This window comes from Scardinius erythrophthalmus, assembly GCF_964197995.2.
Source record: "Scardinius erythrophthalmus genome assembly, chromosome: 2".
NCBI classification, from domain to species: Eukaryota; Metazoa; Chordata; class Actinopteri; order Cypriniformes; family Leuciscidae; genus Scardinius; species Scardinius erythrophthalmus.
The window spans coordinates 65,901,040-65,914,185 of record NC_138222.1 but is presented as its reverse complement, the minus strand read 5'-3'; the positions used below and the strand labels follow the sequence as shown (position 1 = coordinate 65,914,185).

General features: G+C 35.4%; 1 protein-coding gene across 1 annotated transcript; it reads right to left on the bottom strand.

The window, feature by feature from the left end:
- Positions 1-3,805: 3,805 nt before the first annotated feature.
- Positions 3,806-12,751, bottom strand: LOC308685863 (uncharacterized protein; the record flags this gene model as incomplete). The annotated part of the gene is made up of 8 exons (XM_081357924.1): positions 3,806-4,852; positions 5,602-5,656; positions 8,483-8,569; positions 8,655-8,722; positions 8,870-8,953; positions 9,968-10,062; positions 11,597-11,693; positions 12,725-12,751. 8 exons carry the CDS (start codon positions 12,749-12,751, stop codon positions 3,806-3,808), a joined length of 1,560 nt encoding a protein of 519 aa, XP_081214050.1.
- Positions 12,752-13,146: the final 395 nt, after the last annotated feature.

The following is a 13,146-nucleotide window of genomic DNA, read 5'->3' as shown; positions in this document are numbered from 1 at the left end:
TATTTTCTTTTTCTCATTTGGCAGACGCAGTGATGACCATCTTTCCTTCGGTGACTGAATGGGAAATAAAATATTCAATTTCTGGTCATTTTAAACAAGCACCAGGGAGAGCAGGGGGTGGTGTTTATGGATATAAAGCTAACAATTAATTCTTAAAAATGTTAATATCTTAAGTCGTTTTACAAATTTTCCAATATTTTATGTTCATTTTTATGTTTGAATGTTGTCTAAGTTGTTAATATAATTGTTCTAAATAAATCCTTTATATTCAATTAGTTTGGATGGATTTTCATTTATGAGAACCTGTTATATTTGAGTGAAAATCCTTATGCCTCATTTTGTTGTCTATTACATGTATATGTAGTGTAATTGATGACTAGTCTATTCTTGGGCTATGGTTAGACGTCTATTAGATTTTCACTGACAGCCCAAATTCAGCCTTGTTTTAGCCTAGACCCATATTGACTGTCTATTAGATGTATATATGTAGTCGTTTAATAGCCGTCTAATTAATGACTAGTTCTTGGGCTATGGTTAGACGTCTATTCTTGGGCTATGGTTAGATGTCTATTCTTGGGCTATGGTTAGACGTCTATTAGATTTTCACTGACAGCCCAAAATTAGCCTGATTTTAGCCTAGACGTCTAGGCTATGTTTAGACGTCTATTAGACGTCTAGATGCAAAATTGCTTGCTGGGATCAAATCTCTCTGCATTAATAATAAAAAAGTAGCCCATGTTTGTTCGGGATTTGAACTCGTGTCATCTGAATTATTGAAACGTAAGATATAGCCATACCACTCGGCCACGAATTTGTTTTGTTTTATTTTGTTTGAAATGTATTTTTACATATTTTGCTTTTCGTTAATGTTAACCAATTCTGTTGTAGCATAGGCCTATATTTTTTCCCTAAAAATTTGTTTTATACTTTGCTTTTTGTTTATATTTTTACATATTCAATCAGTCTCATTTTTGTTCAAAATAATGAAAAAAGAATTTTTTTTTTCCAAGATCTTGCGCCGTTTTTTTTTTTTTTTTTTTTAATTATTATTATTTTTTTTATTATTATTTTTTTAAATAGCCTTTCTAAATTATAGAAAAACTGGGCACACAATGTTAACGTGTGTCTACTTCGTTTAAATTGAATGAATTTGAATTCGTTTAACCACTATGTATCTTGAATTTATCTGTGACCTCTTGCTGCGTTCCAGGCAAGTTTTTGAGCACGTAAATCACGACTTCAAACCACGACTCACGACTTTGTAGCATTCCAGGCAACCTGTAACCCATGTTTTTCCAACCTTATACCCGTGAAAGTGCACTGGAACGGCAGTCAAACCCGTGACTTCCCACCCGTGAACTCGTACTAGATCGATGTAGCCTACTCCCTGTTACGAGTTGGAAAAACTCGGGTTACAGGTTGCCTGGAACGCGGCATAAACTCAGATTACTGCCGCGGCAGATTACGTCATAAAGAGAATAAACTGACACTTTTCAAAGTCTGTGATTACAGCGCCACTCAGCGGTAAAAGGCAGCAAATACACATCCCAATTTTGCCGCCGAAGTCTCATTCTGGTTGTCCACCATCTGTAACTGGGACTTTAAAGGGCACCTATTATGCAAAATTCACTTTTACATGGTGTTTGAACATAAATGTGTGTTGGCAGTGTGTGGGCAAAACCACCCTAGAATGATAAAAATCCACCCAGTAGTTTTTTTACTATCTCAATAAATCATAAGCATTGTCTCAGAACGAGCTGTTCTAGATTTTCCTCATTGTGATGTAGAAATGAGCTAAGCCCCACCGACGCGGTTTGATTGACATCTGGTTTTGGCATAGACCCCGCCCTCGGTGATCTGTTCTGCACACCATCGCCATATTGTTTCAACGACAGCCGCCGGTAATGTCTCCTAAGAAGTGTAGGTGTTCTGTTGTGGGATGTAAGAATGGACATACTAGTCTTCACTGACATCAGAGCCACTGAAAACGCAGCGGATGGATTTTATTTATGAAGAAAAGGCACCACTTAAACTTCCTAAATACGAGATTCATTTTCTGACTGACTGTTTAGTGAACGAGGGTCAAAGTTAATCCTCAAGTGTGGATCGTTTCCAACTGTTCGCGATCCAACGTCACCTCCAGAAGAAGTAAGTGTATTTTATCATTTTTGAGCAAATAGTCATTTCAATCGATGTCATGTCAGCCAGTTCAATAACAAATGCGTCTAAAGCTATTTATTGTCGTCGTCAAAGGATGTCTCAACAAACGTCAGACAGTTTTATGTCACGAACATAATTTTTTGCAGCAATAAAAAATGTCAAATGAATACCTTTATCTCCATAGACAGTATAAACGTCTATCTCAGTGCAGTATTTGTTTTCTGGTTCTGTAACGTTAGCCATCTTCTCATATTTGCCACATAAGCGTGCGTGTGTATAAGTTAGTTTCAAAAAATTGCGCGAAAGTTATCACAATTTGTTTGTGTGTGTGTGTGTGTGTGTGTGTGTGTTGCACATCCATAATTGCAAAGGGGACGCGATTAAAACTCTATAAGTACATAAATGTATCAAATAACCTTTCCGAGACGTTTAGTCCATTCTCATTCGTGTTTATTCTGTGTCGGAGTCTCTTCATCATCTAGGTCCAGCAGCAGGGCGGGGATATGCAGCTCATTTACATTTAAAGTGGTACACTCAAAACAGCTCTTTTTAAAACAGACCCCAAAAATGACATTTTCAAATGGTTATAATAAATTAACTGTGGGGAATTTTGTGCTGAAACTTCACAAATACATTCTGGGGATTCCCAAGACCAATATTACATCTTGTAAAAAGGGGCATAATAGGTGCCCTTTAATGTTAAATGTAAATGTACTCCTTTTTAATTTGCTTCATGTTTATTAAAGACACATTTTACATTACATTTCTGATCCAGTGAAGTGTAACAAATAAAATGTGGCAAATTATTATACATTATGCTCATTTTGTCATGATTCATTTAAGAACAAGAATACAGTCAAGTAATACAGAATCATTATTTTTTTTAAAGTGTATTAGATATACATTAATCTGAATTAAGAGGAATATTGTCATCTGCAGTTTATACCAGAACATGACAATATTTCTATTGGAATTTGACTTTATGTGATACCCACAAATCACTAAAACATAAGTTTTAAACACACCAAAAATGAATGGTTTAACAATAATCCATTAAAATTAATCCATAAACAAACTGTGTTATAAAAAAAAAACTTTGGGTCTCAAACACTAATTGTGTACATACATTTTAGTTTGAAAGCTGTGCGAATGGCTTTAAATTATCAGTAACCACACACACACACACACACACGTGTACATGCAGCGTCTCTTAAAAAGTGTTTATTGTATTTCAAAGTTCAGGGTGAACTCTATTGCATGTTTACTGAGAGTGATGAAAGGCTGCAAACGAAACCTTTATATGGAGATTATTTGGGCATGTTTATGCAAATGACTAATCCCAGGTGTGCTGTTCACAGAAATATTCAGAAATACAAAATGAATTAACTTTAGAACAAAATCATTTCAGAGAAGTTTTCTGTGCATATAAATAGAAATAATCCATGCAATTATTAGTAAATGAGTCTTATTGTTATATATAGTAGATACTATAATTGATAGTTACAAAATAGAATGATTGCAAGAATGGATAGATTGTTTGGCTTAGTGCAACATACACATTTAAATCGTTTTCTGCAAAAACCTCTTTCTTCACTGAAGTTAACATAAAAATCAGTAGAATATTGCTCGAGTCTCTGACTCGTATTTATATGTTTAAACTCTCTAAATCACTGCCACCATTGGCAAATTCATTTCTTGTTTCTTGAATTACTGTCAAGACCTGGCAAAGCTCTGTATGTGTTTTCCTCATCTGTGCGATGGCTTTGAGTACAGGGGATTTGATGTTTTCTGGATCATCTACTCTTCCCTGTCTCATCTGGTGAATCTCTTTGGCATCTTTCACGATGAAGGCGATGTCAGCTATGACTAAGATTCCACTCAACACTCCTGAAGCTGCGGCGACTGCTCGCCCGACACCGGCAGACTGAACAGCGATTCTGCCGAAACTTGCCAACATTCCAAGAGTCACGAACTCTGTGACGCCTGCTACTGCGGCTCTGCCTATTCTCCATGCCATCTGCACATTATCAAGAGTTGAGCTATGGACAAAATCACGGAACCTTGTAAGTTTTCTCAGTAACTTTCTCAGTGTTTTGAGTGAATTAAGAATCGGTTCACTTGTATTTTTGTAGTCCTGCTGAATTTTTTCAAAGCTTTCACGGAGTGCTTTTTGTTTTACTGTATTGGTAATGTTGGATGCAGCACCTGTTACACCCCCTGCAACTCCAACACCAATCCCAACTCCTGCTACAATCAGAGACGCTCCAAAAGTGAACGGTGCCAAGATTGCCCCAACCAATGCAGTGATTCCTCCAGCTGCCCCGATCACTGCACCTGTCAGACTGCCTATAGTGCATTTACGGTGTATCTCCTCTAGTGAGTCTGTTGCTGTTTTCCACTCACTAACTACAGTCTCAAAGTCATTATAGTGCTTGTCGTAGGCGTCAATAAAGTTACTGATGGAAGTTAAGAGCCTTTGCTGCAGTGCATCTGGAATCCTCCTGTTTCTGTCTACTGCAGCCTTCAGGAATGGTTTTGCCAGAATCTCATCAGCTGAAGGTCTCTTATGAGGGTCACGGCTGAGCATCTGACAGATTAACCCCTTTAGATTGTTCGAGTACCTATTTGAGATTTTGGGTATGGTTCCTTCCAAGCTTTTGGCATGTAGAGACCGACGCTGTATGATGTTTGACTGTCAGATAAAGGAAAAATAAAAGTCTGATTAAACTCTAGATTAAAACAAATATCTAAAAAAATTAAGACCTTTATTCATGTGACTGAATTTATAATGAAGCCATAAACAACATCTACATCATGCTGTTCCTTCTTAGAGAAATCTACCTGCAAAGCTACTTTAAAAACTTTGCAAGTGTACCGAGGACAAAATCCGTTCCCCAAAAAATCACCCCATAACTCTGCACAATTAATTTCAAAATTTTTTAATTTACATTATGCATTTACCCAATGCTTTTCTCCAAAGTGACTTGCCATAGAATAACAAAGGCAATTTGTTAAACAAAGCCAACAGTATTTGTAGGACACAATTCCAGACTTATTATACACAAGTAACAAGAGGGGAAATGCAGAGAAAAAAAAATTGAAGATTTCTGTGTGTGCAAATGTAAACTACTATTTCCTATTTGTACAAATGGCAAAATTTTCCTTCATTGTAGTTACCGAGATCTTAAAATATATTAGGACTGTTCTCATTGTTTGCACACTTTGAAGTTAATTGATTGAGCCATAGGATTATTTTAATTTGCATTGACATGATTTAATGCACTGATGGACTGGCCATGTGTGCAGGGTGTGTTCGTGTCTATGGCCCTGTGACCCTACATTGGGAAATAGAGACCGAACATTGGAGACCCATTTAAGAGAATAGATGGATTTTCTTCTTTAAAAAAATAAAAAAAAAAAATAATAAAAAAAAATACTCACCCACAGATCCAGCATGCAGAGATCATGAAGCAACCATCCCAATGACCATATGTCACTAAACAAGTATAATTTAATTAGTTACTTCAGTTGATATAGGGTCACATCAATGTTCTGTTTTGCATTGATTTAGTTTGCCTGCTAGATTGTGTTGTAGTTAATCTCCTTGATTGTTAATTAGGTTACACCTGTCCCCATTATGTTAGTTATTGTCATCCTCTGTGTATTTAAGACCTGAGTTCTTTAGAGTTTACTGGTCTTGTTTCTCTGTGATTATCCTGTCTGCTCTGAATCTTTAGCCACTTTCAAGAAACGACTCAAGGCGCATGTTTTCATCAAAACCTGACTCATTAATACTAGCACTTATTTCTATTTCTATTCTATTCTTGACAAGATCACGTATCCCACCCCAACAACTAACCCTCCCCGTCACTAAAACAATAAGCTCTATTAACCCTCCTATTACCTTTGGGGTCAATTTGACCCCATTCAGTGTTTAACGTCACTAAATACATACTTTAAAACAATTTTTTTGCTTCATATTTAAAGACTTTTCCTAATTTAATGGGGACAACTGGATAAACATAAAATTAACATGATTATAGGTTTTCAATGTTCTGTACGTACTTTTGTAGCATCGGTGTTCTTTGGGGTCAATTTGACCCCAGGCTCATTTTGCTGTATAAAACATATAAGAATTTTTTTTTTGTTGTTGTTCACACATTGGTGATTAGGCACAAATCCCACATTTATTTTGGATGATATTGAGGTCATTATAAGTTGAGATTTTATGATCTTCAAAAGCCTTCCCTCTGCTTTAGGGCCCTAACCTGACATTACCGTATAGGCCTACTTGAGGTATTGCGAGAACCACTGATTGTTCGCATGATATTGTGGAGGGGGGAATCATAATTATCACAAGAAATTAGATATTTCCAGTGCCAATTATATATTTCCAGGGAAGAGAAAACATAATTCTTGCAAGAACTTTGATATTTTGTGCCGTGGGGGAGGGGAAAACATAATATAGGGGAGGAGCAAATGTATGAAAGCTTCCACAGAAGCCTTATAAACTATTTCTCTTTGTGCTTTGTGAGCTCTCTCTTTATGCTCTTTCTCAATTGAAAATGACCTCTTAGCAAAGTTTTTTTTTTTTTTGGGGGGGGTCCTATATGGACCTGTTCGCCAGCAAGACACCAGTCGACCTGCCTGAAATGCAGGACAACGCCATACCAGCCATCCCGTCAGTGTTGACCAGTGAGGTCAGGCATGCAATCCAGAACATCCAGAAAGACCGGGTGCCAGGGCTGGATGGAATCGAGGAAGATGGCCAAGACAGTGCTTTTGTACAAGAAGGGTGACCGCGAACAGCTGAGCAATTATTGGCCAATCAATACTTCCCACTTGAATGACAGGGTACAGCTGTGGCCAAATTTCAGTTGTTATGATGTTGATTCACATTTTTCTAGATTATTGTGCAGAGTGATCAGAGGCATTTTACATCATTTCAAAAAACTTTATCACAAAACCCCAAATTTCACTGTTTATGTCCTTGGCACAAAATTACCAGCTAACATCATTTTACTAATCATATCATCAGCACATGACCGCTATAAAAGAAAGGAAGAAGTGCTTCCAATCATTATGTTCTTCTGTTAGCATTGGTTTCCTCCAAAGAAAGATGGAGGATCATCTTTGCATCAAAATGGCCTCACATGCAAGGAAATAGCTGCAAAGAATTTTGCATCTGAAAGAACCATTTACCAGATCATCAAGAGCTTCAAGAACAGAGGTTTGGCTGCAGTGAAGAAGGCTTTAGGATGTCCCAGAGTGTCCAGCAAGTACCAGGAACTTCTCCTCCTGAGGAATCAGCTAGGGAATCGTGTCACCACCAGTGCAGAACTGCTCAATATTGGCAGCAAGTGGGAGTGAGAGCATCGCACACACAGCGAGGCCAAGACTTTTGGACAACGACCTGGTGTCAAGAAGTGCAGCAAAGAAGACACTTCTCTCCAATAAAAACATCAAAGATTGGCTGAAATTCTACAGGAAGTAGGCTACAAGAATTGGACAGCAGAAGACTGGTGCAAAGTTAATGTATCTGATTAGAACATCTGGAAAATCGATTGTCCAGAGAAGAAAAGGTGAACGCTACCATGAGTCCTGTGTCGTGCGAACAGTGAGGCATCCTGAGACTATCAATGGGAGTGTCATATTGACCCCAAACCCATCTTTGATAAAATATATTGTATTATATAATAAATAAAAAGCTATTAAAATACCAATTATATATAATTTTTTTCATTTTAGATCAATCAGTGACATTTTATAGTGATTTGCTAAATTTGTCCATAGCCGTGCAGTAGGTATTCTGGATGTATAAGTGGTGGGGGTGGGGGTGGGGGGTTGGTGGTGTTTTATTTAAAGGGCTATTTAAGTAGTCAACAAAGAAACATAAAGTACCTGACTTAAAACTTTGGGGAAAAAATAAAATTGTGGGGGTTTAAATAGCTGGGGTCAAATTGACCCCAGTGGGTAAAAGATGTTGGTAGATTTGAGGGTAACAGGAGGGTTAATGAACACCCAACCCCACCTGTCACAGCTCAAACACATTGTTTAGCAGTCTACATAACCTAACAGTCTACTAAAATTCTAATGACAGTTAGTTGAGATGTAGTTGAAAGGTTACTTATAGTGATTAGAATGTCTAAAGTGGACTATTGAAATAAACTGTAACCTTTTTTTTTTTTCTCTAAGACATGTTTTTAAAAGCTTCTTTAATGTCCTAACTGAACTAATGCCTATTCCTGGCTTAAATTAAACCTGTCTGTGAAACCAGACCAATGTATTACCATATCCTTTTAATTTTTATCAAATAGCATACCTTTTTGAATTGTGTCTGTGTTTTGTATAGATTTCTGGGCTGACATAGAGCTCTGCACCCACAACCGATGTTGCATATTCATCAGCACTTAAACAGAAAAATCAAACATGTAAATTCAAATGGATGAAACTGACAAAATCTCTTCAAAAATCCTATTACTAATTAATTTCACCTTTGCAGCACTTTTGAGAATCCAAAATCTCCTAGGTTGATGTAACCATCCTCAGTAAGAAAAACATTCTAGAAGAACACCATAAATCATCACATGAACACACAAACACATTTGTCTTTCATGTTAAATAAATAAATAAATAAATAAATAAATAAATAAATAAATAAATAAATAAATAAATAAATAAATAAATAAATAACTTTTTCAATGTCTACCTGTGGTTTTATATCTCTGTGGAGAACATTGTTCTCATGGAGATACTGCAGAGCCAGACAAATCTGAACAAACCAGTCAAGGATCTACACACAGAAGAAACAAGAAAGCAGTAATTTATTCCATGCATTGTATTTGTTTTATTTGGTATATTTGAGTTCTAAAAGGTTGCATATTTGCCATTAGTCTACCATAGTGAAAAAATGGTACTTGTTTTACAGTATACCCCCAAATGTATCATTCAGTGTTGAGTATTAGTGCTGAGTGATATTAGCTCTTCTCTGGAGTACTTTATAGCTAACTAACAAACCGTAATCATTGGATAACTTTTCTGTAATAAACGTGACATTAGGGTCGCTTTTCAACCAAAGTGTTTATAGCGTTTTTTTTTTTTTTTAATTCTTTCAAAAGAAGCGCAGCATGTTTTAAAGCATTTCTCTGGTCTTTAAGGGATGGAAAATTGTGTAAAACATGGTGCTTATCACTGTCACTCTTTACAAAGCCATCTAATCACAGTACATACTTTAAATTGTTTTGACATTTTTATTTCCAGAAACAAACTATTTGTGTAATCAGATGCTAGTAACAGTTCAGCAGATATTCGGTATTATAGCAACCAAAGTGTCTTAAGCTCCTTTCACACCGAACGCAAAACAATTGATTGCCTTCAGCTAATTTAAGCCTGAGCGATAGGTGTCGCTGACCGATAATGTATATTTTCCCTTGTGTTTGTATCTCATTTACAAGGTTTTTCCATTTGGTTTAACCTTATCCACTGCGCAACATACAACAGTAAATTAAGATAAAGTTTGGTACTACACCAGAAACAAACTATAATGCTTATGATGCTTTTGACAAAATATATCATAAAATATAATTAGAGCTAATTAGCATCACGTATTATAATTGACAGCTAGAGCGAATGAGCTCTCTACACACATGCACACACAGCGCTCTGTACACTGTTTCATGCTCTTAAGATCTCATAATTTATGAGATAATCAGAAATTATATTCTGTATAAAAAAATATAAAATGAGAATAAATTTGTAAAAAAAAATGACTGATATTGCCAGAGTGCATGATGCATATAACACTCACCTGTTCTTCTTGAAAAAATCCTTCTTGTGCTTTCATTTTCTTGGATAGATCTCCTCCTGCACAGTACTCCGACACAATGTAAAAGTACCCAGATTCTTCATCATGAAAAACATCCAAAAAATAAAACCAATGATGTATTATTATGGAATATCTTCATTTAAAAATATAGGTATAAACTACCAGTCAAAAGTTTGGAAATTCTCATATTTCCAAAACATTTTCAGCAGCCTCATTACTCCAGTCTGCTTGTCACACTGCATTGATCACAGGAATAAATTAAGTTACAATATATTCACATAGAAAACACTTAATTGAAATAGTAAAAATATTTCACAACATCACTGTATGTTTGATCAAATAAATGAAGGCTTGGTGACCCAAAAATCATATTTATTCCAAACTTCTGACCGGTAGTTGATTAATATGCCTGTATAAAAGTCATATAAAAGTAATATATTTACCTTTCAGAATAATCTCTTATACTAAGATTCTGCTTTGTCTGTCATTGTTTATTCACTTATTAAACTAATTTGTCAAAACAGTTTTAATTATATGTAGTGTTTTCCATTAATGACACTACAGTATATGTCATTAATATGCAATATTCTTTAAAAGTATAAAGGCTTCTTGCCAATGGGAAAATTACCTCTTTAACATTCATCATTCCCTCACGTTCAGTAAAAAATCCTTCCCTCGTGGGTCAAAATCACATAAAACCCTATTTTTTTTTCAGAAAGCTTATTTTATTTCATTTTAGATTTTTTTCTCTTTTTTTAATTTTTTTAATTTATTTGATTTACCTTTAAATTGCTAGATTTGATCAATAAATAATAAATACATAGTAATTTAAGCACATTCCTCATATTATTTCACCTTTAATTCAAAATAACTCACAATTTCATTCATAACCCTTTTAAATTCAGTTCAAAATATCTTACATTGGTTTTTTTTGCCAACCCTTTTTGTTATAAATAAATAAATAATATAACTTTACGATATTTCATGACTCTTGAGGTTTGTTCCTCACTGCAGAACATGAAATCCAGGGGGTGGAGTTAGATCCAGATCCAACTCCTCCCTACCAATCTCCAACCCTTAGATCAGGATCCAACTCCGCCGTGTACTGCAGTGAAGTACTACTGACTTGATGGCCATCATGGCCTTATATCTCTACATAGAGCAAATGCTGTTCCTCTGGGTCCTAAAGTCAGTTATTTCAGTATGCATACAGATACATGTACATGTAAATGTAGACATTATAAAATCATTTTTTGTTAGTTTTAGCATTTTTTGTTTGAATTTGGAGCATTTTACTTTTTACAATGTCTAAAGTGGACTATCGAGAAAAATAGTGATGCTAAAAAGGGGAGTTCCGGAAAGTTTTAGGTTAGCCGGTCTGTGTAAGGCAAGAGCATCGGCCACACAGGGGCTCACGTTAATAAAAGAGCATTAAAACTGTTAAGTGAGTCTATCATTTCCTCTGATTGCTACAATAGGCTACATTACACATTAAAAGTAAATGCAAATCACCTTACCTTGCCTTAAAAAAAAAAAAAAAAACTGTAACATTTACTTTCAGACTGAAGGAAAATTGTCATGCTTCTCTTTCTATAATTTAAACTGACTCACCTTCAAAGGAGTCCTCGTAACTGACGATATATCCATGGTGCAGATCCTTTAGGATGTTGATTTCGTTTGTGACTGCGTCTAGATTAAAATTCCCATTCTGCGAAGAACACGTTTAATCTATGTGATGTTTATCTATAGGATCTTATTAATATGTTCAATCAATCCATCCACCTTCCTAACATTATCTCCACTTGTTGCAGGGTTCACTTCACACACACATTTAGATTTGGCACAGGTTTTATGCCAGAGTTGGGACACATTCACACACATAAAAAAATGTTGGCATCGAACCAGGGACTATCTTACTGTGAGATGACAGTGCCGTCCCTAATTAATATGTGCAATACTTAAAACAATTCTTGATTTTACTTACATCTCTATAGTTGATCTCTTTGACCACAAGGGAATCTTCATCTGGACTCTTCACCAGAAACACTCTTCCTGAAATCCCTTTTCTAAGTTCTTCTGTTATGGTGTAGTCATGTTTTTTTAACACTTCTACAATCAAGATTCAAATTGGAAAAATTTCCATTAGCAAAACACTAAAAATATATAAATACAAATATTACTCAAATTATTGGCAGAAAAATTATTTACAATATATACAGTAGTTACTGATTATTAATGTTAATTATTTAATACATTTATTTAATACTAAAACTTAGTATACAATACTTATCCATTTTGTGTTGTGGTTGCATTTCTTGGTGTGCAGTGTTCAATATAACAAAATATTATATAAATTAAACTACTATTTAATTTATATAATATTAAATGAATGATAATTTTTAATATTTATATACAATTTATGTGAATAAAAATTAGAAGGTAGAAACAACTGTGACAGTTAACACACACACACACACACACACACACACACACACACACACACACACACACACACACACACAAAAGGGATCAGTTGCAACCCATTTCACTTTGTTTTAATGAATTGATCTGGTTGTTGAGAGAAGTCTTGGATTTTACTTCATCACAGCTAGAAAGGCCAGTAAGACTCAGTTTAGATATGTAAATCACAAAAGACACCCACAGTCATTGTTATAGGAGTAAATAGTGAAGTATATAGTGTTGTATAAGTGCATTCACACTTTGACTAATTATACTCACCTGCTCTTGCAGTTGCTCTGCTATCATTTTGATTGTTCTGTGCTGAATTACTCATTTTTTTTGCTGTTATGAAAATAGGACATGAGGTTCAAAATTAGTACTTAAAGAAACAAAACAGTATATTGTTTTACACAATGCAGCACAACATTCAAAGCACACGTGGGCTTTTTTTTGGTCAGTTTAGCAACAAAGTGGACCGAGATTACTGAATGAGGCAAAGTTACTGTAAAAATCAGCTGTTTATTGAATAGTTTCAGTTGTGTCTTTCTTAGTGCTCAGTAGTGATGTCCGGTTCGTGAACGAATCGTTCTTTTGAACCGGTTCTTTTTAGTGAACTGGTCGAACCAGTACACTAAATCGGACTGAATCGTTCGAAACAGTTCGCGTCTTGCGTCAGCACTGATCCACAACAAGTTACTAAA